The sequence below is a fragment of the Eschrichtius robustus genome, chromosome 8, assembly GCF_028021215.1.
Source record: "Eschrichtius robustus isolate mEscRob2 chromosome 8, mEscRob2.pri, whole genome shotgun sequence".
Lineage (NCBI taxonomy): Eukaryota > Metazoa > Chordata > Mammalia > Artiodactyla > Eschrichtiidae > Eschrichtius > Eschrichtius robustus.
The window spans coordinates 53,179,156-53,203,524 of record NC_090831.1 but is presented as its reverse complement, the minus strand read 5'-3'; the positions used below and the strand labels follow the sequence as shown (position 1 = coordinate 53,203,524).

Here is a 24,369-nt window from a genome sequence, read left to right as displayed (position 1 = left end):
TGATGGAGGGGGTCCTGGAGGTTGGTTATCACCACTCACACTTTGTCCTCCACCTCCCTGCCATCTCCTCAGACTTTCTACCCTGTGTCCTTGGGATTCCTTCAGGAAGCTCCTCTGGACCAGCTTTAGTGCTTCTCAGATATTGCCAATGAGGGAAAGACCTCACGTGAAGTTTCCCTTCAGGCCGTCAGAGGCCCGGTCCCGAGGTTCAGCAGGATGGTGCCGGCCCCCAGGTGTCTGGAGTCCATCCTGTGACCAGTCACTTCATTTAATCCTGTCCTTTGTTGGTTTCTCCCCTATGGTGTTGACTCTTCATCTGATGAGAAGATGGAAAAAATGTGTATAAAAAGAAAGTGCGTTACTCTTTTATAGTGTCATTGTTTACTGAGGCGTTCAGAATGTCCCAGAAAGGAGTCTTAGGTTGTTCGTAGGAAGAAGATGACAGATCGGAAGCTAATTCACTGCAAACCACAGGTTGGCACCTTCGAAGTGGTGCATCAGGTTTAAGACTCTGGGAGTTCTGTCAGAGGGGACAGGGGAAGGGGTGCAGACGGAAATAGATACATGTGAGTGTGGCAGGTTTTCTAGGTAAAGGTTGGGGGTGAGGTAAATGTTCTGCTCCATTGGTGGTTCATGAGAGAGGAAACAGCAGGTAGGGAAAGTGGTGGTTGCTGTACCAGCGGGTCCATGAAATAGTAAAAATCAACTCCCACCTGATCACAATTCTCAGGTTACCGTTTATTGCCTGTTTATTGTATACCAGGAATCATGCTAAGAGCTCTACATGCATTACCTCATTTGACACTCTCAATAACCCTTTGGAATTATCCCTGTTAGGTAATAAAACCCAAGGTTCAGAGAAGTCAGGTAACTTGCCCAAAGTCACACAGCAGCAGCCTAACTGATCTGTCTACTTTCTATATTCCTCTTACAGAAGCCACACTCATCTCTTACAAACACAAACAAAATCATGCTAACCTTTAACTCCTCCAGTGGCTTCTTTTCTTTTTTTTTTTTCCACACACACACACTATATTTTATTTTTACAAGAGGTAAATAAACTGACACCAAGCATTGTAAATGGATGACCACAACAAAAGCAACAACGATTGCATTTCCCAAACACGAAACACACTCGTACTGTGTCATAATACTGACATTCAGCCCAGTAATCCTCCACTGTAACAGCTCCTTTACTTTGCAGTGAAAATTGATTTGTATGTTTTTTGCCTCTGAGTCCTTGTGGGATTTTTTTTTTTTATTCAAACAGAAAGTCACAAAAATTATAGTCGTCCTCATCAGTTCACTCAGTCCCATGTAATTAATTTTTTTTATCTCGATCTTTTGTTAGCACTTTTATGAATTCATCAGTTTTCCATTAGAGCTCTGAAAATGCTTATTCATTCAGTTCAGCAGTATAGTCAGTTACCAGAAACCTGTACTTGTCAGAGTCTTTTCCATGAATTCCTTGAAGATGAAACCCTTTTATAGGAACATATTTGCAAAAGCTTCAGAGTACACCCAGAACTATCTGTAAATGACAAAAGACTTAAAAATGACCACGGTTAAAGATTTGATGAAAGTTCATAATAATGCAATTGACAAGGAAATTTAGTTATTTCTGGGATATACATTTTAAAGTAATAACTAGAATTATGACTTATAACATTATACCAGAACATATAAGATTTTTAGAAATTTCATGTAATGTCTGGAACATTTATTTTAACATATTTCCATACAAATAACCCAAAGAAAGTTTAGTATTAGTTGGTTTTTTTGTGCGTTTGTTTGTTTGTTTATACTGCAGGTTCTTATTAGTCATCACTTTTATCCTCCAGTGGCTTCTGATCACACTTGCAATAAAATCTGCCCTTTCTCCTGGGCTGTAAAACTCTGCATGAATCAGCCCCTGATGACTTCTCTGACCCTGTCTTGCACTAGTGTCTCCCTCACCCTGCTCTGGCCTCATGGGCCTGCTTTCAGTTCCTAGAACACTCCAAGCTGGTTCCCTCTGGTCTTCATATCTCAGAATTATTACTCTTCAGAGAGGTCTTTCCTGGCCCTTGAATTAATTCCTGACACTTCTCAGCACTTTATTTCTTTCCTATTTCTTTATTGATTAATGGTCTGTCTTCCCTACTAAAATGGGGACCAGGACCGTGTCTGTTGGTTTGCCCTTAGAGGGACAGAGCAGGCCCAGGATTCCAGAGCAGGACTGTGTGATGTCAGAGCCAGCTGATAACCTCTACCTTGCCTGTGATCTGTGTTCCATCGATTTGTCACGTTATTATTGACGAATGAACATTTTTATAGAATAGATGCTTTTTCTTTTTAGAAATAAAAGCTGTAATCAGTTTATTTGAGGGTAGGAAGAGAAGTGTGAGTTTTTTCTAGAAATATATATGTATTTTTTCCTTTCTTAAAAATTATTTAGTACATGATGGTTTCTGAGGAAAACTCAGTGCTATTTCCTGTTCTTGAATTACAAGTTGTCTCTCTTCATAGTGTTTACTGAATCTCTGTTTAAAAGTCTTGGAGCAAATGAAGCTGTGAGAATGCAGAGTACTAATTAATCCTTTTCCTAATTGCTTCATCGTGTGGCAAGATAAAGACAGTTGTTTAGTGATTATATTGTTTTACTCACTTTTCAAGGTCTGTAATTCATAAACTCTCACTTTTATTGGGCTGTTCACTCTAAAAAGCAATGACATTTACAAACCAATCACAAACAAAACAGACCTGCCTTAGAAGAATGTGCGCAGAAAATATTTCCTAAAATCATTACATTGAAATTTACAGTAAAGTCTGGTTTTCAGCAGACATTGTTATAGTTTGTTGAATTTTCTTACTGATGCAAAAAACCTCTTCTCTTTGTTTGAAGCCTTATAATTGAAAATATTTCTACCATGGGTCTGAACAAGGATTGTCTTTGGGGGTTTGACTGGAGGTGAATTTTTTCCTCTAACTTTTTGCTTTCTGCACTTTTAGCATTTTCTAAAATGAGTATATACTATTTTTATAATATGTAAAGAATTTTATAAAATATTTTGACATAACTTGAATCTGGACATTTTCCTGTATTGTTAGTAGCTTATGGTAAACATAGTACAATCTTCTTGGCCTGCTGGGTCAGAGTATAATATTTTTAACTTTATTTTTTTTAAATATGTTTTTGTTTTGAAGATTATGGTATTAATTTTTTTCTTCTAATATTTTTTGCATTAGTCTTTAAAACCAACAACGTCATATCAAATATCCACTGTTATCTTTGAAGTTAGGTATTTGTGTAGGATTCAGTAAAGAATAAGTAAGATTTTGGGTTGGTGATTTTTTTTTATGCTGTAACTCACTCTCATGTAATTGAATGTGTCTGTATTAGAATCAGTTCCGACCAGTGTAGAGGCCAGAGAAAGGAAGAACATCTTAAACAATAAGGATAATTTCTCTTACTGATTTATAATTTAGACTTACAATTCTAAAAATTATTTCTCTTGGAATTAGAGTTAAAAGGGACTTCAGAGACCCCTCTTGTCCATCCTCTTCATTTTACAGATGAGGAGAACGAGATAGAAGGGCATTTCAAGGTCTCATGCTGATGCAGGCTGAAATCTCATTTTGTACCCTGATGTTTTTTGTATTTTCCATAGCCCTTTTACCCAGACTCCAAAAAGTGGTAAAGGATGTATTTGTCCTAGTCAAATAGCCTTGTTGGAAGTTAAATTCAATTAAAATATAGATAGAAACTTTCTGGAAAACCAATTGATAATATGTGCTCCTTAAAAAGTAGTTTATTCCCTTTGACGTAGTAATTTAACTTTTAAGAACTTCTCCTAAGAAAATAATTCAATATGGACAAAGGTTTATGTATGAGGAATTTTATCACAACATTATTTTTAATAAGAATTGAAAGCTTTGTTCAGCAATAAAGGACTGCTTAGCTGGCTGGGATAGTAAGTGGCTCTTTAAACATACCGTTGTTAATGTATATTTAATGACATTTGAAAAGTCTCTTTATTTATTAAGGTAAAAAATAAGGCTATGAAGCCAAACATAGAACTTGAGCCCAATTTTGTTAAACAGGTACAGTTTAGAAAATAACAACATGTAAACTATTATGTAAAATACACCAGTATGTAACTTTTCATTACCTTCCCTCTTTTCAGTATTTTCCAAATATTCTTTAGTTGTCTCAAATGACAATTTTACAGAGAAAAATGTAAACATTACATTTTATAGGTATTTTAATAATATAATTTAATGACATTATAGTAACTTTTATATATATAATAATTATAAACTTAAAATGTGACCATCATAGAAGAAAGGGCACTGCAATGGAGATAAAATACTGAGTTCTTAGGTTAATTTTGCTGCTGTAAAGCCATGTGGCTTTAGGTAAGGGCCTTTATCTGTTGAAGTTTCAGTTTCTCTTTCTGTAGAGAGGAGTTTGAATTAGCTCATCTTCCTTCCAGATCTAAATCTCGATTTGATAAATCACTTGGTATCCTTTTCTATAGCAAAGACGCTCAGGAGTCATAATAAATATTATTTAATATGTAATATGTAAATAATACTTATTAATAAAATTAATTTTATGAATCTCTTATATGGAATTCAAACTAATTGCCACTGTTGGCCTTGGTGCCTTTAGTAACGGGACATTCTCTGTTACAGATTGCCACGGAAGCTATAGAAAACTTCCGAACTGTTGTTTCTTTGACTCGGGAGGAGAAGTTTGAATATATGTATGCCCTGAGTTTGCAGGTACCATACAGGTAATAACCACTGAAGAGTGGGAGGGAAGTATGGGGAGTTTTTCAATCATCAGATTTGTTTTCAGGAAGATTACTTTGCCCAGAAGGTAGGGAACAAGTAGAGAGACTTCTAGAAGGGAACCAATTGGGAAGCAATTATAATTAATCCAAGAGAGGAATCACAAGACCTGACCTAAGGCAGGGACATCTCTGAGGTAGAGCCTGTAAGAGCAGATAACCGAGGGGAGGGGAGGGAGTGAGGTTGTTGAGAATGACTCTGATGCTACATTTGCATGATGGCGCTATTACATGTTCCCACTGGGAATGAGTTTTTTGTGGAACATGAAATTTGAGGTATCTGTGGAGCCTGAGGGGGTGGTCTTCTTGGGTACACCCTTCCTTCTTCTCTTTACCCTTCTCTCGTGCAGACCTTCTGTTCTTCCTTTAATGAACTCACAGTGAGGGCTCTAAAAAGTGATGTGAACATAAGCAAGCCCATCCTCTCTGAGTCTCCTTTCTTCTTTTATCAATGGGTTTTCAAAGTTTTTAAAATGAGAGTAGAGTCTTTTTTTATGGAAAAAAATTCACTTGAAATCCCAGTATATGAAACAGATAAAAGCAGAAGTTGATCTGATGGAAGCAGGAGTAGGTGGCCCCCTCACCAGCCTCTCGTACCTCCACATCGCCCAGTTCCATGTGGATCAAAAAAATCCACGTGTTAACTCCTTTGCAGAGCCTTCTCTAACTCCCCTAGAGGGTTAGTGCTTCTCCGTTCTTCCTTTAACACATGATTCATAAGGTACTTCCATTGCATAAATAACAATCCAACTTGACTCCTGGGTCCCCAAGGGCAAGAACATGCCTGGTTCCTTTGTGTTGGCCCTTCGTGGTCCCTCCAGCTTGTGGTGTTGGGTCAACGTGTGTTGAACAAATGTTCCCTATAGAGTACGTACATATTATATGTCCATGGGTGGGGGAAAGGGGAGGAATTTATTAATCCCTAACAAGCTCTTCTTGTTGTCTTTGGCTTATTTTAACTTGACCTCAGTGCTTTGAGGTGTGGTTAATTCTCCATTAAAGATGAAGACACTGGGGTTCAGAGACTAGGCATTTTCCTGAATTCTCACAAGTGGTGATGTGAGGACCAAACTTAGTGTTTTGGAGACGAAACCCATTTTTGTCTGCTGCACCTCCACACCCCACTGCTAACCCATGAAAGGTTACGTTTTAAGGACTGAGAATTGAAAGTCAAGTAAGTTTCAGAATGTCTTCTTTTCAGAAACTCTTTGAGGAAAGCACACATCTTTGGAATCACATTTTCCATCACCCAGGCAATGATGTATTTTTCTTACGCCGGCTGTTTCCGTTTTGGCGCCTACTTGGTGGGACATGGCATCATGGACTTTCAGGATGTTCTCTTGTAAGTATGGGGGTCGTCTTTACAGTTAAACTCTAGAAATCAAACCAAGGTGCACAGTTTCATGCCTGGATAGAAAACCTTACTGTGAAGCTTCATGAAGAGATTTTGGTGATTCAGAAGATGGCATTTTGCCTCTGAGTCTCCGTGTATTATCCTGGAAGCATCTCATTTCATTTGGGGAATGTGTGTCTACCCTTCTCCCCGATGCTGACTCACACATTTGACCTTCTTGAATCCATGGCTAGCTGGGATGGTGATTCAATGAGGAGTTTCCAGAAGGCCTGGGTGTTTGGGAAGAAGCCTAACCCGGAGCCAAGTACCTGGTTCCTTTTAAAGGATTCTAAACAGGGCGGCCAAAGAATGGGTGTGGAGCACTGAATTCTGAGAGCCCCGGAAGATTCCAGGATAAGTTTGCTTTCTTTCATAAGAGAAAAGCAGTTAGAAGGTAAGAGCTGGAGAAATGCAGAAATTACAAAGGAAAGCTCGATTGGAGTATCTGCTCCATCACTGTGAATGCAGAAAATTGTACCTCAGTTAGGAGAAGACAGACCTGGACTTAACTTATATTTCTAAAATACTAAAATATGCAGTTTGGTAGTGAAAATTACGTGTAATTTTTCTGAGTGTCTAGGTTTGGTGATGGCTGAGCTGCCCTTTGATACCATACCATAATTAATGGTGATACAGTTTTACATTTAAAGCAGCATCATTGAAGCCTGGGAATATGTGTTAGTGTAATATTTCCATCCTATTTAGACATTGACTTGTGCGTGCATTACAGTTTTCTCAGGATGACTCCAACAGAAGATTTAAAATTTCCACTCAATATCTTTCTGATAATTGATATGCAGGTACTATTTATAACTATAACCAAAAGATCAAAACCAGGCATCATTGGCATTGGTGCTTTGATTAGATAATTATTTGATATATTGCTTTACTCCGAGGTTAAGGTATTCAATTGATGGAAATTGCTGACTCGTGGACTTTCAGAGTTGGAAAATCCATCTTCCAAGTAAGGGATGGGGAGACCTGGCTGAAGAGCAGTCCATTTTAAACAGATTCCACAGGTCTAAATGATAACAAGCCCAAGATGAACCATCTGTGTGATTTATTTAGAGCTATTAAAAAGAAAAAAGAAAAAAACACTGTGTGCTCCATTAACTCAGGAATAGAGTCCAAAGGAATGGACCTGATGGACTCATGGCATTATTCTGGGAGATTCCTAATATTATGTCAGTTCCCGGTCCACTGGTTAAAAAGGCATTTTCATAAATATGTCCAGAGAAGGGCAGCTGAAATATTGAAAGTGAAGGGAGTTACCAAAGATGCAAAGGGTTTTGAAAATAATATTCCAGTACTTTGAAGGGATGTATTATGCAAAAGGATGTACATTTTTCTTGGTTTGAAAAGGAAGTTTTTAACAATAGACTTCCTCAATCAAACTTCCTCCGTCCTAAAACCAAGGATGGAAGCTAGCTTAGGGGGGATGTGCCCTGGCACAAGCATTGAGAGCTGGACTTGACATTCTGTGAAGTCCTTCCCAACTTTAAGCTGCTATGACTCCCATGTCGTAGATTAAGAATGCCGATGCAGGGAATTCCCTGGTGGCCCAGTGGTTAGGACCTGGCGCTTTCAGTGTGGTGGCCTGGGTTCGATCCCTGGTGGGGGAACTAAGATCCTGCAAGACGTGTGGCATGGCCAAAAAAAAAAGTTGATGCATCTTGAGAGCAGCATGATATCTGGCTCTTTAAGGAACTCTATTTGCAGTACAGTTCACAGGTTTTCTAAGAATCTGATGTAATCCAGCAAAACTGCCTATACCCGTTATTGATTGCCACAAATAACGCTGCATGACAACCACCCACTACCCCCCAGTGACACACGATAATAAACATTTATTTTTGCCCTTAAGTTTGGGGGTCAGCTGGGCAGTTCTGCTGATCTGGGCATGGTGGATCTCAGCTGGGCTCGCTCTTGTGTGCAGTGATTAACAGGCTAGTTGGCTAGGGCCCACGGCACTCTTCTGTCTGTGCCTTGTCTGCCAGCAGCTAGGTGGGCTTGTGGTAGTGGCGGGGAGAGAGAGAGAGAAGCATGCAAGGCCCCCTGAGTCATAGGCTTGGACCTGGCAACAGTCACTTCTGCCACATCCTGTTGGCTAAAGCAAATTCCAAGGCCAAACCAGATTCAAAGGGTAGGAAAACAAATTCTACTTCTTCAGTGGAGGAGCTGCAAAGTCACTTACAAGAAGGTGAGGACACAGAGAGAGATGAAACATGGGGTCATTTTACAATCAGTCAGTTACACTGATATGAACTTATAAGGAAAAGTGTTTTTTTTTGAAACTTTTTGACTAACGTGTTGTGACTGTTTGAGATCGTGCTCTGGGTGTAGGAGTGTCACCTTCCTAGCATTGCAATCCTAACTCTTTGCACGTTTTGTCTTTGTTGTTGGCAGAGTGTTCTCAGCCATTGTCTTTGGCGCGATGGCTGTGGGACAGGTCAGTTCATTTGCTCCTGACTATGCCAAGGCCAAAGTGTCAGCAGCCCACATCATCATGATCATTGAAAAAACCCCTGTGATCGACAGCTACAGCACGGAAGGCCTAAAGCCGGTCAGTTTGATGTTTTGATTATATGATCTGCTCCTAACTGATGAATTTTAGTATTCTAAGTGGAAGTTTAATAAAATCTGTGCTTTTTTTATTTGGTGGTAATAAAATGAAAGTTTCTCGGTCATTTTAGTTCATTTTTAGTAAATGCTGATAATACACGTTAACGTCTAGTACTTTTGTAGAACAAAGCCACACGGATGTAGAAATACTGCCCATTTTATACACAACTCCTGCTAATGAGGTTTTATTATATGTAGGTTACCCTATTCTTGGGGAACAGATTTGAGTTTTCACATTTGTATTGTGTTAACGAGACGTGCTGTGAAAACACTGACCCTTTTAGATCTTATGTATTACATTTTAGCAGTTACAAATGAAGCCTGACTGTAATACAAGTTCACTACCTTCTGATACCTGGCGGTAGAGAGGGTTGGCTAATTGTGAATTTTCAGGATTGCAGCAATCAAATTTACGGTTATTGTTCTGATTTTAGAATACAGTGGAAGGAAATGTGACATTTAATGAAGTCGTGTTCAACTATCCCACTCGACCAGACATCCCAGTGCTTCAGGGGCTGAGCCTCGAGGTGAAGAAGGGCCAGACGCTGGCCCTGGTGGGCAGCAGCGGCTGTGGGAAAAGCACGGTGGTCCAGCTCCTGGAGCGGTTCTACGACCCCTTGGCTGGAACAGTGGTGAGCACACTTTTTCTTCTTTTTAAAAAAATTTTATTGGAGTAGAGTTGATTTACAGTATTGTAAATCACTGAGCAAAGTGATTGAGTTATACATATACATATATTCATTCTTTTTCAGATTCTTTACCTGTATGCGTTATTACAGAATACTGAGTAGAGTTCCCTATACTATAGGGAACACATACAGTAGGTCCTTGTTGGTTATCTATTTTATATATAGTAGTGTGTGTATGTTAATCCCAAGCTCATAATTTATTCCTCCCTGCCATGTTTCCCCTTTGGAAACCCTAAGTTTGCTTTCTATGTCTGTGAGTCTATTTCTGTTTTGTAAATAAGTTCATTTGTATTATTTTTTGAGATTCCACATATAAGTGATATTATATGATATTTGTCTTTCTCTGTCTGACTTACTTCACTTAGTGTCATAATCTCTAGGTCCTTCTGAGCACTTTCTTATTCAGCTTATTTCAGTTTTTTCATCTTCTAAATGCCTAGATGTATTTTTTTTTGTAGTTTTTTTTTTTTTTTTGATGTGGACTATTTTCAAAGTCTTTATTGAATTTGTTACAGTATTACCTCTGTTCCATGCTTTGGCCTTTTGGCCATGAGGCATGTGGGATCCCAGCTCCCCAACCAGGGATTGAACCCGCACTGGAAGGCAAGGTGTCAACCACTGGACTGCCAGGGAAACCCCTGCCTAGATGTATTTAATTCTCAACTATAAGCCATGACTTTACAAACTTTTAAACAACAGTCCCACTTAAAGTCTGACATCCTAGATATAGTCTCCAAGCTGTGTCCACTGCCCCAGCCAACTTCTCCAGCCTTTCCCTCAACCCTGCTACTCTACCTTCCTCTGCAAGCAGCCTTTTTGCCAGCCATCCCCCTTCCCTTGGTTAGGTCTCAGTTTACATGAGCAGTTGCAGGAAAAAAAGCCAGAAAGACAGAGGAGGGGTGCTGAGAGAGACTAGTAAGATGGAAGCCAGGGATGGGAAGGGTTTCAACAAGGAGAAGGTAGTCGGCACTGACAAATGCCATGGAGAGATGGGCTAAGACGGAGACTGAAAACACATGGGAGGATTTGGCAATTAATGGGCTGCTTCTGACATTTCACAGTCTTCTCAGTGAAGTGATGGTGGTAGGAAACAGTTGAGCATGGCTGAGGTGTGGTTAGGAGGGGAAATGGAGACTGAGCCAAGTGTAGACTAGAAGATCAAAGGAGAAGGCAAGGAAAATAAAAATGGGGAGGCAGAGTCCAGGGAAGATGTTTAGCATGGGGAATCTTGAACATTTTTATGGCTGAGGATGAGATAAAACCATTGATGGAGAGGGAATTCAAACACCTTCTAAGGCATATTAAAAAAAGCGAGATCAACAAATTTGGGAAACAGATAAAGAACATAGAGGGATTCTCTTTTGTCTCCTGAACTAAAAGAGTAAGTGAAGGGTCAAATTTATTCATGCAACATTCAATAAACTGTCAGTGAGTTCCTGTCAGGGACTGTCTTAGGTACTGGGAATGAGATAGGAGTCTTGAAGGGAGTAGTGACATGTTATTACTATTGTTATTTTTTGGCCATGCTGCGCAGCTTGTGGGATCTTAGTTCCCCAACCAGGGATTGAACCCGAGCCATGGCAGTGAAAGCGTGAAGTCCTAACCACTGGACCGCCAGGGAACTCCCGGGAGTAGTGGATTTTTAAATGACTATAATGGGGACTAGGAAAAGAATCAAACTAGGAAGGAATGGAATTGAGAGGAAAACATTTTCATTATGTAGGCGCTGAGTTACTGGTCAAACTCAGAGGTGATATTCAAAATATTCAACAACTGGAATGGGCCTGGGCACTGCCCATCCAGGATGGACACCTACTTTGTGTAGTCAGAGCGATGCCTGCCAGTTCTATATGGGCCCTACTTGCGTTAATGATTGATGTGAAAATAGAATTTTCATCCTGTAGGCCAGGGCCCTTTTCACTTCCCCACGGTAATCACGGTTATCATAAATATTTCTTATATTGTATTCACAGACAGTTATGCCTTTACTCAGTCCATTCTTTGACAGTTGTGGAAGCTTTGTTCTTCCTTAAGCTTTGTTCTTCATTTGTACTACCTTGTTTTATATTTTCTGTGAATTCTGACTTTCTGCTTCAATTTTGTGGTTAAAGTTTGGACAGAGAACTCTCAATGAAAACCTTGCTGACACATGAAGCAATCAGAGGAGGAAGTTTTAGCTCTCAGACACTGATTGTGGTCCTTAAGAGACATTTATTAAGCAGTGTGTTAAATGTTGAGCTCTAATGAGTTATAGGGGAAGGTGTCTGTCCTCAAAGATTTCTACTGAAGAGATGGGACATATCCTTCCGTGAGTTCTATTAAAGAAGAAGATAGGCCTAGAGCTAGTTCTTAAGGGGTAACTAGAGCTGGTTGCATAAAGTTGTAAGGGTGAGCAATCAAAACATCGTTCGATGAAAGAGATAACGTGAGCTGTGGCTGATGATTGATTTGTTCCCAATGCAGCATATAGGCCAGTTTGGCTGAAATAGCAGATTTAATTAGAGTAATGGTTCTCAAACTTTTTTGATTATAACCCACTTAGGAAAGACCAAAAGAATTCCCCCCCACCCTTACTACACTCACAGTCACTGTAGTGGGAAAAAACACTTGGTGTTAATAGTGTTGGAGTTGAAAACAACAGTGGTAAACATACGTGCAGTAATTAGACAAGGAGAAAGTAAAGAAATTAATGATTATTCTCCATGTTCATAAGCACAAGGGGAGTGAAATTTAAAACATGGACTGTATCAGTTATGGTTCAGTGTAGGAAACAGAAACTGCTCTAGGTTTTTCAAGCAGATACATATTCAATAAGGGGAATTCGGTGCTTGCACAATCACTGGAAGGGCTGGAAGAGTGGAAGTGAAAGTAAAAGTCAGCACTCCCAACGTTCAAATCACAGCGTCGCAGCTGGGGTCCTGTGGCCAGGAGGTTGCGGGAAATTGGGCCAGTGTCACAGTTGCTCCAAAGCTGAAGACACAAGACCAGAGTGTGGGTGTGGTAAAAACTCCCGTCTGCTGAAACACAAGTGTTAGTTTACCACGGCCTCTGTCTCCCAGATTTTGCACACTGCATCTCACTGGTAGAACCTCAGTTACTTCTAGAACCAGAAGCGAGCCTGGGAAACAGTTTTTAGTCCTCCACTCCCTTGATATGTGGAAGGACAGACACAGAAGAATATGGAAATGAATGCTGAGTGTATAGGAGAGTAACCATCTCAAGACAACACTGATCATGACCTGAAAACAAAGTGTCCTCCTCCACTGCAGGGAATACGATGATCTGCTCCTGTGCATTTACACTAGAGCTTCGAAATACTGCCAAGTGCTCCACGGCAGCCAGACTTCTTAGTGGAAGTGTCCTCAATAAACATTAGTAAATGTGCCAAGTTTTATTTATGAATGTCAATTAGTGACCCTGAATAACTCAGTTAATAGGTTATTAGTGATTAGTTCTTTCTTTTTTTTTTTTTTTTTGGCCACACCTCGTGGCATGCAGGATCTTAGTTCCCCCACCAGGGATTGAACCCACACCCCTTGCAGTGGAAGCTTGGAGTCTTTTTCTAAATATTTATTTATTTGGTTGGTTGCACCGGGTCTTAGTTGTGGCAGGTGGGCTCCTTAATTGCAGCTTGCCAGCTCCTTAGTTGCAGCATGCAGTCTTCTTAGTTGTGGCATGTGGGCTCCTGAGTTGTGGCAGGCCAGCTCCTTAGTTGTGGCATGCGGGCTCCTTGGTTGTGGCATGCATGTGGGATTTAGTTCCCTGACCAGGAATTGAACCCGGGCCCCCTGCATTGGGAGCTTGGAGTCTTATCCACTGTGCCACCAGGGAAGTCCCGAAGCACACGGAGTCTTAACTGCTGGACCGCCAGGGAAGTCCTGTGATTAGTTCTTGTTGCCATAAAAAATGAGTCTATGCATTTGAGCGTCATTTGATCATAATGATCATTTGAAGCAAGGACTTGACCCTGAGGAGGTCGGGAAATCCCAACGAGCCTCGAATCACAGTCTGAGAAACATTGACCTGAGCGGAGGTTCTCAAGCTGGCGTGGATCATAATGGCCTAGAGAGCTAATAGAGAACACAGCCACCCCGGCTCATTTACGAAGGTCAGGGCCTAGCCTTTTCATTTTTATGATTTTTCCTAGGTGATTCTGATGCCAGCCAGAGGTGGAGAACCTCTGAACTGATAACTTTAAAAGGTTTAGATCAAATTGTGGCGAGTCTTGCAAAACCAAGCTATGGAATTGTTCAGAGAGTGGAGTTTCCAAGTTTGGTGGGGCCTGAAAGTTGTACAATTTCAGGGACTCTACTTGAAAGAATACAAAGTTATGAACACACAATTAGATACGAAAGTGAATATTTCCTTCAAATGAGAAAAATTCACAACAAAATATTAAAACCTTAAAGAGTCTGGTCCCTCTCCTTTTTAGGCAGGTTATCCTAAACGCTTACCCAGAAGACCTGGACTCTCTCCCATCCAGAGCACCGTTCAGCTCCCAGCATTTGCCTGCAAATGGGCGTCCTTGAAGCTGAAGTTCATTAGCTTCACTGAGACCCACTCTGGTTTGAGTCTTCCCCTGACCTTTCCTTTCTTCCCTTGCCAGCCCATGCTATGCGCGGCCACCAGAGTTCTCTCTCCCCCTTAGGACATCAGTTAGCAGACTGTTGTCTGGGTATTACCCAGTGGGTACCTGGGCTAAGATGGAGACATTGCTCTTTTGAGGGAAGACAGAAAGTATTTTTCAATTCTGAGACACTGTGTTGCTAAAATCCAACCTGTCGTGTGTAGATCCGATCTGAGCTCCCTCAGTCACTAAGAGTGTGACCTTGCACAAGTGACTTAACTCTGCTCATGTCCTCATCGGTAAAATGGGGATTAAAATCACGTCTACCTCGCGAGCGTTGTCGTGAATATTAAACGAGAGAGGGCATAAGGTGTACTTACAACAGGACCTATAATATAGTCAATGCTTAATATTTTATCTATGATTACCATTTCAGAGTAAATACATACAGCAGGATCATACATATTTAACATTTGATTGTGCTACTGAAATCAGGTAGTAGATTTAAGTTTAGAACAGAGATAGCTCGTCATTTTAATTTAGCCTTTCATTGTTTTTGTTTATTTGTTTGTTTTTTGGCCTTTCATTGTTATTGTCAATGTGTTACTTTAAGTTTTTATTTAGGCCAGTATCTTTTTTTTTCTTTTCCGCCATGCCACACAGCATGTGGGATCTTAGTTCCCCGACCAGGGATCAAACCTAAAGCCCCTGGATTGGAAGTGCAGAGTCTTAACCACTGGACCGCCAGGGAAGTCCCAGGGCCAGTATCTTTTGAGCAGTGTTCACTGACTCCCTGGACTTCCTTGGTCTTCCCTCAGATGGCCACCCATGCCTCAGCCAAAGAAGCTCTGCGTTGATCTTTTTACATTTGGTCTTCTAAACGTGTTTTCCCTAAGGAAAGGATTCTTTAGCAAACACAGGTTTTAAATAGTTTGTAGTTGCTGTGTATAGCGTGGGGATGAGGAGGCCCAAGCATCTTCTTGTATGCAGTGTGATGGAGAAACTCATTAAAACTTGCTGGGATCAGTCATGTTTGTCTGACTGTATTCGTTCGACAATGTCTATTTTTTCTCCCAGGGGTATAAGCCTGGAAAAAAGTTTTTTAAGAAACTACTCTTTCTGTCCTCAGATTTCCGTTTTTCACACTGTTCTATCTAACAAGATCTGCTTTTTCGCCACATCCTTGTATGGTTTTTCCTGCCTCTCTTCACTCTCTACTTTCCACCTTCACTTAACACTGTGAGGAAGCCTGGAGCATAGATGCTTGGAATAGTCTCCATGGCAACCGGGCTCGGTACTAATAAGGTCATGGGTGTGTTTTCCATCCATCTTTGCGCCTGCCAGCTTCACAAACAGAAGCTGTCTTCCTGCAGCAAAGACTGTACCCTACCCCTGGCCAGCTGTCTCCCAGAGGCACCCAGCCAGGTACATGGGATTCAAAGTGTATATATAGCTCAGAATGTACTCACCACCACTATTATAGAAGCTCGAAGCTGAGTCACTGATGTCTTCTTCAGCGAGGATGAACAGCTCTCACTTGAATGCCAGCGTTCTCTTGCAAAGTAGATCTTTGGGGAAGACACGTCTGCATCAGAGAGTAAGGATTTTTATCGGCCAGGCTGTATGGGTACGCCCCAGGCTTCTGCAGGATAATCCAAGGGGAGACAGGTCACTACAGAAAAGGCAGCCTCTCCCTCCTGCCCCTTTGGGTCAGCATCCAAATCGCAGCCAGTCCTTCACATACCCTGTGCCCAGCACTGTGCTCAGTAGGGTTTATACATGACTTCATTTAATCCTCAATTCTGTGACTTTAGGAATTATCATTCCCATTTTACACACAAAGAAACTAAGAGACCTTAATCCACGTTCCTAAAATCAACAGTGATTTAGAGATATAACAGCCACCTTCCGACGCTCGCTTCTTTTTCATTTAAGTCCTCAAAAACTTAGATCCTAACTAACAGGTCAGTTAGATCCTAACTAACAGGTCAGATCAGAAACGTGACCTACAAACCTATTATATGGTATAGCAGTTAGTTATTTCCAATCTAATGGTGGCTACTTTTCCTGTGAAAAATCAGTACATAAGAATAAGGATGCCAGAATACATCCCAGAATTAGAATGCATTTTATTAGTTTCCTGTGGCAGCTATAACAAATTACAGCAAATTTAGTGGGATAAAACAACACAGATTTGTCTTACAAATTCTGGAGGTCAGGTGTCCGAAGTGGATCTCACTGGGCTAAAGTCAAGGTGTCAGCAGGGCTCTGTGCCTTCTGGAGGCTCTAGGGGAGAATCTGCTTTCTTACCTTTTCTAGCCCGTGGCCCCTTCCTGCATCTTCAAAGCCGGCAATGACCGGTTGAGTCTTCCTCATATTGCTCCGCTGTGATACCCACTCTCCTGCCCCGCTCTTGCACAGTTAAGGACCATTATGATTATGTTGGGTCCACCTGGATAATCTAAGGTAACCTTGTCATTTTGAGGTCAGCTGATGGGCAACCTTACATCGTAATTCCATCTACACTTGTGAATAACATTCGCAGGTTTCATGAATGAAAACATGGATATCTTGGATGGAGGAGAGGTGCATTATTCTGCCTACCACATGCATAGGGTTAAAACAGAAGAAATATGATGGTTCCTCAAAGCATACAATTATGACCTTATTCAGTTAACCTTGACAATCCAAACTGAAAACAACAACAAAATTCTCATAATAACTTGGCAGTCTTAATGTATGAAATAACGATATTAATTTTGCTAAATTCAAAAAATGTGCTGGTTCTGAAGATGATCTGTGATCTCTTGTTTTCAGCTAATTGACGGCAAGGAAATAAAGCACCTGAATGTCCAGTGGCTCCGAGCACACATGGGCATTGTGTCCCAGGAGCCCATCCTGTTTGACTGCAGCATCGGCGAGAACATCGCCTACGGGGACAACAGTCGGGTCGTGTCACAGGAGGAGATCGTGCAGGCAGCCAAGGAGGCCAACATACACCCCTTCGTCGAGACGCTGCCTGATGTAAGTCTCTCTCCAAATAAGGTGCCTGGGAGCCTGTGGCAGCCCCCCTGGCCTATGCTTGTGACTTCTAAAGGGCTGGATCCCAAAGGTGAAATGAGCAACTAAAACACACGTCCACCTGTATACAAGCATCTGCCCGCACTTCCCATCCCCAGTGGATGTGATGTTTACCTGATCACCCGACTCACTCCCTGTGAGCAGCCTGACCAAAAAGTACATAATGCCTGGGAGACCTTTCCCTCCAAGTCTGGGTGCAGGGCCCACAGAAGCAAGCGTGACACTCCCCCACCATTTCTCTCCCAACCTTCCTTCCTTCCACCTCCTTGCCGCTCTCCCCCAAGCCTCAAACCTCCCTCTATGGAGTCAGGCCAGGCCAGGGAACTGGCCCCATGCCAGAAAGAAGGCTCTGAGTAAGGCTGAGCCATTGGAGTGTCCGTGGTGTCGTGTCATCTCTCACCATTGCACATTCCATGCGCCCCAACCTCTGCTTGTAGGGCTGATTATTGAAACCTTCCCTGGGCTGTTGTCCCACGGATGCCTTCTGAATTCCTCCTAGGAAGTTAGGTAAATGGAACCTCTTGCCCTCTCTTAAGCCTCTTAGGTCCTGTATTTTGCCTTGCAATCTAGACCTATCTTCTCTAACCCACCCGCCCCCATTATCACAGTTATGTTCTTTATTTTAAGGAAGTGCCCCCCGTAAAAAATAAAGCTCAGTAGCCTGAAACTGGCGGAGAAGGTCCTCTCCTCATGGGGAAACTTGGCAATGCCTTATGGCCCCAACCCTCTCCCAAGATTTCCTTTTCTGGAGGCTCTTCTTTGGGTAACTGCTGTCACCACACATCATAAGCCCCAGGGAAGAGGCATTGTCCCCTCCCCTCCTTTAACCTTCTAGCCCATCTGTGGATAATTGGCCCTTCCCAGGGCTAGCATGTAACTTTAATTCCCTTTACTCATGGCAAAGTCAGTGTTCTCAGAGTCTGGGCGTGGGCCAGAACATCAGCGTCACCTGGGATCTTGTAAGAAATGCAGATTTTCAGGCCTGACCCCAGACCTGCTGAATCAGAAACTTGGAGGTAGGGTCTAGCAATCTGTGTTTTAATATCCCAGGTGATACTGATGCAGGTAAAGTTTGAGAACCACTGGGCTAGGGGTTAACAAAGGCAAATACAGAGAGTAATTATTATCTAGCTTATGAAATATACCTTGCCCCTCTCACATTTGTCTACCACCGGGACCTACCTTTCTGGGCTCTGGGCTCTGTCTACAGAGCACACCTGTAGACATCATAATTCTTTTCCTCAATGTCTAGACCTGGAAAGAGAAGGCAAAACCACTTAAGTCCTATTTTCTGTCCAAGGACCTACTTCTTCACCTGAGTGGTTCGCACTAGGATTTACCTCACCCTGCAGGGGGCTGGTCTAGTTTCCTCCTCTCAAGGGTACAGCCCTGCCTTTATCTGCCTCAACAGGATCGATACTGTGGCAATGCAGCCTGGCAACCTCTGCACCCTCATGGGACTCGCTCCAGTGCTCTGGCCTCCCTGGTGGCTGCAGCTCTGGGTTGGGCCAGTCCCTAGCATCTGCCGGAACCTCCCCTGGGCTCGCTTACTCCACCTGCAGGTGGAGAGCTCTATGTTGAGTGCCATAGAACTAAGGTTGCCAGAAATAGCAAGTAAAAACAGGCAACCCTACATAGAATGAATTTTTTTTTAATTGAAGGATAGTTGATTTACAATGTTGTGTTAATTTCTGCTGTACAGCAAAGTGATTCAGCCCTATATATATATATATATATATATATATATATATATATATATACATACACACACATTCTTTTTTTAATATTTTTCATTATGCTTTATCATAGGATACTGAATATAGTTCTCTGTGCCATACAGTAGGACCTTGTTGTGTATCCATTCCATATATAATAGCTTACATCTGCTAACCCCAGCCTCCCAGTCTGTCCCTCCCCTCCCCCCTTCCCCCTTGGCAACCACAAGTCTGTTCTCTATGTCTATGAGTCTGTTTCTGTCTCGTAGACAGGTTCATTTGTGTCATATTTTAGATTCCGGAAATGTATAAGTGATATCATAATGGTATTTGTCTTTCTCTTTCTGACTTCACTTAGTATGATAATCTCTAGTTGTATCCATGTTGCTGCAAATGGCATTATTTTGTTCTTTTTTATGGCTGAGTAATATTCCATTGTATATATGTACCACATATTCTTTGTCTATTCATCTGTCGATGGACATTTAAGTTGCTTCCATGTCTTGCTATTGTGAATAGTGCTGCTATGAATATAGGGGTGCATGTGTCTTTTTGAGTTATAGTGTTCTCTGGATATATGCCCAGGAGTGGGATTGCTGGATCATACGGTAATTCTATTTTTAGTTTTCTGAAGAACCGCTATACTGTTTTCCATAGTGGCTGCACCAGCTTAACATTCCCACCAACAGTGTAGGAAGTAGAACATGAATTTTAAAGTCAAACTCTGGATGTCAGAGCCCACAGTTTGACTAACATTTCAGCCTGGCAAGGACCTGGAAATAAAAAGATAATATGGTTTTTTTAGGTTACACATTACATTTCTGCTCTCCCCTACATACCCTATTAATTCCTGTCCTTATCGTCATATTGGATACTTAGTGAGCATTATCTACTCTGGGAAACAATACGTGAAAAATTTCAGGAGAACTCTGAAAACAAAAGTAAATCAGGAGATTTCAGCTTTTCAAGTTAGATATTGAATAGAATTTCTTAGCATCCGTTAAAATTGTTGAAGCTTTGGAGATAGTCTTATAAAAACAGACAACAAAAGGCTAGCATCCCAAGAATTTCTTCCCTTCCTCACTTTATTTTTTTTAAAGGATATTATCATAATCGACATTTTATTTTTTTAACATCTTTATGGCATATAATTGCTTTACAATGGTGTGTTAATTTCTGCTGTATAACAAAGTGAATCAGCTATACGTATACATACATCCCATATCCCCTCCCTCTATGCGTCCTTCCTCACTGTAAAATAATGCAGAGAGCATCACCTGCTGGTTATAAATAAAATGAGTTTCAATTATTTTATTATGCATAGACTGTTAAAATCAAATTTCCTTCCTCCTACCAATCTTTGTCCCAAATGCAATGAACCCAGAAGGCTGGAAGAGCCTCACATTGCAACAGTCATCTTCCTCATAAATATGTTGACTTGTCTACACTAAAGCATAACTTTTAAGACCCAAACATCTGTTTTCAAGAAGAGAGGTTAATCCTGCCATTTAGAGCTATGTTTTTGTTGTTTAACTCTCCTTCAACCCATTCTTAGCTTCTGAACCTAAACTTTTTGGGGATATGGAAGTGGTTATCCTACTTTCTGCAAGCAAACTCTCTTTCAGGACTTTATCAGTTCTACTTTTCATAATAACAAAACCCTATTTACAGAAATATAACACCAGAGTAGGAGACAAAGGAACTCAGCTCTCTGGTGGCCAGAAACAGCGCATTGCAATAGCTCGTGCCCTTGTTAGACAGCCTCATATTTTGCTTCTGGATGAAGCTACATCAGCTCTGGATACAGAAAGTGAAAAGGTAAGAATTTAACGTGGACTCACTCACACTTGAAGCAGTTGCCCCTTAAAAGGTTTAAATTATGCTTCTATCTTCTACAGCAGAGAGCAGAATTCAGCCAGATACTGAGTTTTGTTACTTTCAGTGGAATTTAAACATTTTCAGTAGCTGTTATTCAAGAGAACTAAGATGAAACAAGGCAGATTAGTCTTATAACACTTGTGCTCCAAAAATCAGCACCAGATCACTTTGTATTGATCTAAGAAGCTGCATTCAGGAGGCATAGTCCCATTTCTACTGGCAGCATTTCCTCAACAACTATATAAAAAAGTGGAAGCACAGAACAATGTTAAAAGCTGACTGTACTTGAAGGTAAATACTAGCAATTGTTTTCAGTTTGAGAGAAAGTTGAGTATTCAGGTATCTGAAAGATAAACTCATTCTGATTTTTTTTAATCTTAAAAATAACAAAATTCAAGGAGGCTGTGTTTGGCCTGTGCTCAGGCTTCCTGAATTTACTGTAGTGCTAGACCAGAAGGATGCCGCAAGGCTGGGCACACTACTAAGTGCTTCTAAATGATTGCATAGGCTGTATTTACAGTCATGACTTTGAGATAAACCAAACTAGGATTCAGTATTCTTCTGATATGACAGATCCCTTGCTTTGTAAAATCTATGTTATATTCCATTGACACAACTGTTAAAGAAGCACGTATCATTGGAGAAATTAATTGTGAGGCTTGTTACGGAGGAAAATTCAAGGGAGTGGATTATCATGATCAGAGTTAATTTGTGTGATTATTGAACAGGTTGTCCAAGAAGCCCTGGACAAAGCCCAAGAAGGGCGCACCTGCATCGTGATCGCTCACCGCCTGTCCACCATCCAGAACGCAGACTTGATAGTGGTGTTTCAGAACGGCAGAGTCAAGGAGCACGGCACACACCAGCAGCTGCTGGCACAGAAAGGCATCTATTTCTCCATGGTCAGTGTCCAGGCTGGAGCAAAGCGCCAGTGAACTGTGACCGTATGAGCTATTAAATATTGCCTAATATCTGTGTTAAAATATGGCATTTAATCAAAATTTAAAAAGTGAGCACTCCCTGGGAAAACTATGTAGAGTTACTTATTTAACACTTCCTGCTGCGGTGGAAGATCATTCCACCCAGTTCACAGTCTTCGGAGACTAATTGAAGGAACAGAAAGAAACAGCATCAACTGGAGAAAAGTAATGGTTTGAATTGCATTATAAAATGTATAGAATCATTCAAAGTAGATTTTGTTAATAAAGTGTATAATTTTTGTTTATATTTTCTTATTCAGACTGTAACTGACTACCTTGCTAAAAGATTATAGAAGTAGCAAAAAGTACTGAATGTTTGCATAAAGTGCCTATAATAAAACTAAACTTTTATATGACTGGAGTCATCTTGTCTAAAGTGCCTGTAAATCTGTCATCTCCCAGTTGGACTACTGAAGATCGTTTCTGCACTTTAAAAAAAGGACTTCTTTAAAAACTCTCATTAATTTTTTAAGAATGGTTAAACAGTGTAATAATTCCTATTGTACATGTCTTTTCACATTGGGTTCTACAAAGCCATCTGGCTTCATTCTTCTTGGACTTGATCCTGCTGATTCTTGCATTTCCACTTTATGCTGGCTGTCAAACCGACCACATAGATGAATACAGGATTTTAGGGGCTGAGATGGGGCAGAGGATGGACAGTTGTGAAGTGTGTACTCTGATGTACATTGAATATCTTGCATTGCTCTTATAAAGGGCTCTTACAGGATTTTAATACTTTTGCATTTTTAAAAATACAATTCTTTTTCTGTTTTGATAATGCATCACTTTTCCCAGTAATTGGTCTCTTCCAAAGTTGATCCTTCTGGCGGCAGGTCATTAAAATGTGCCATAAGTTTAAATACATCATCATGAAAACATGATGAAAAAGGAAAATATCACCAGAAAATGATACTCTGACTATAAAAAGACCAGCCAAAAAGCACTATAAACATGATTGAAAGTCACAAGCTGGGAGCAATATTTGCCATATTTATTATAAATAATTGGTATTGTTAATATAGAAAGAATTTTAAAAGGAAAAAAATGCCATCACCTCCAAGGAAAAATTGGTGGAGGACATGGTCCAGTAAATCCCAAAGAAGAAACTCAGGAGAAAGAAAGTGCACACTCTCAAAGGAATGTAGATTAAAACAACAAACCCTTGAGGGGTAACATCAGCCCCATGGCGGAATAAGACATCCTTTGTTTCTCCCTCAGTGACATAATTTGGCATCCAAGCACAGACAAAAGTACCTTTTTGGGAGCTGTGGGATCCAGCATCATATGCCAAGGGACCTAAGAGGAGTCTTGCTTCCCCGTGAGTCAACTAATAGGGATAAAGACCTGGGTCCTGGCTGTGGGCCCTGCAGTAACCTGTGAACTGGCTCCAGCCCCCCTTGGCCTTGGTCCAGGAGCCCCTGGAAAACATTGTCTAAGACAATCACCCACAGACCAGAGAGCCTTTGTACAAGTCCTGGTTTCCAGATGAGAAGTTCCAGCGCACCTTTGGAGCAAAACAACTCTGAGTTTGGAAGCATTGAGAGGATGAGAGGAACAGCTTGACCTGACTTGCACCACCCCTCCCCCCAAGGGGACACAGCTTAGGGCCAAGAGAGATCAGCCTGTGATTTCTCTCAGGGAAAGTGAGAGCTTGTGAGTGACACGTGGCTCATGGGAGGCTGCCAAAGGAGCTCCTTTTTCTCTCCCCACATCCAGAGTACTGAAACATGAACTGCATGACTGAGAGGCAGGAAGAGATGGAGAATGGCACATAGCTCCCTCAGAGGGTGTTAAAGGGACACAGAGCCTGCTAACCACATTCAAGAAGCCTGCCCTCAAGCCGCTGGGAATGCCTCACCTGCAGATCCTCCAACGGGCGCACGGGTGTCCCCAGTGTTCAGTATGCCTCACCCACACAAACCCCCTGACCCTGTGGCTGGCTCCCTGTGTGTGCTCCCAGCAGCAGTGGTGAGAGCAAGATCTGGCAGATGGTGAGTGATATTCAAGCACACAAAGAATGCAGGCTTGAATCTGCAGGCCAGGGAGAGACCGCAAATGAGCCTTTAGGGCCACCTTTGAGAAACAAAAGGGAGGCAGCCAATACGTGGCTTGGTGCATTGCAGATCAAGGGGAGGCGTATAAGCTTAAGGATTCTGCCACAAGAGGGAGCAAGAAGTGTGGATCAGGTGTAACCAGAGAAGGTCTGAGAAAGCCTCAGAATCACTAGCAGGGCTGATGGAAGATACTTCTCTCCTGAAGCCAGTTAATAAAGACAGGAGGAGGTGACTTTAACTTCAAATGGGAAGACAGCAATGCAGAACTTCAAGGAATATGAAAAATCAAGGAAACATGACACCACCAAAGGGTCACAATAATCTTCCAGTAACCAACCCAAGACATGGAGATCTGTGATTTATCTGGTAGTGAATTCAAACATGCTGTTTTCAGGAAACTCTGTGAGTTCAAAGAAAACACAAAGACAAGTCAACAAAATTAGAAAAACAATACACAAACAAAATGAGGAATTTAACAGAGATAGAAAATATTAAAAGGAACCAAACATTCTGAAGCTGAAGAATACAGTGAATGAAATGAAAAATATAATA

At 41.3% G+C, this 24,369-nt stretch overlaps 1 protein-coding gene across 1 annotated transcript in view; it reads left to right on the top strand.

The window, feature by feature from the left end:
* The window catches only part of ABCB1 (ATP binding cassette subfamily B member 1), a 102,487-nt gene extending 80,366 nt beyond the window's left edge, over positions 1-22,121 (top strand). The window contains exons 22-28 of the mRNA XM_068550487.1: positions 4,678-4,778; positions 6,037-6,177; positions 8,635-8,791; positions 9,285-9,482; positions 16,924-17,130; positions 20,574-20,720; positions 21,509-22,121. Of these exons, the coding sequence (XP_068406588.1) occupies positions 4,678-4,778; positions 6,037-6,177; positions 8,635-8,791; positions 9,285-9,482; positions 16,924-17,130; positions 20,574-20,720; positions 21,509-21,715 (1,158 nt within the window). The 3' untranslated portion in view covers positions 21,716-22,121. The remainder of the gene's footprint in view (positions 1-4,677; positions 4,779-6,036; positions 6,178-8,634; positions 8,792-9,284; positions 9,483-16,923; positions 17,131-20,573; positions 20,721-21,508) is intronic.
* The last annotated feature ends 2,248 nt before the right edge of the window (positions 22,122-24,369 follow it).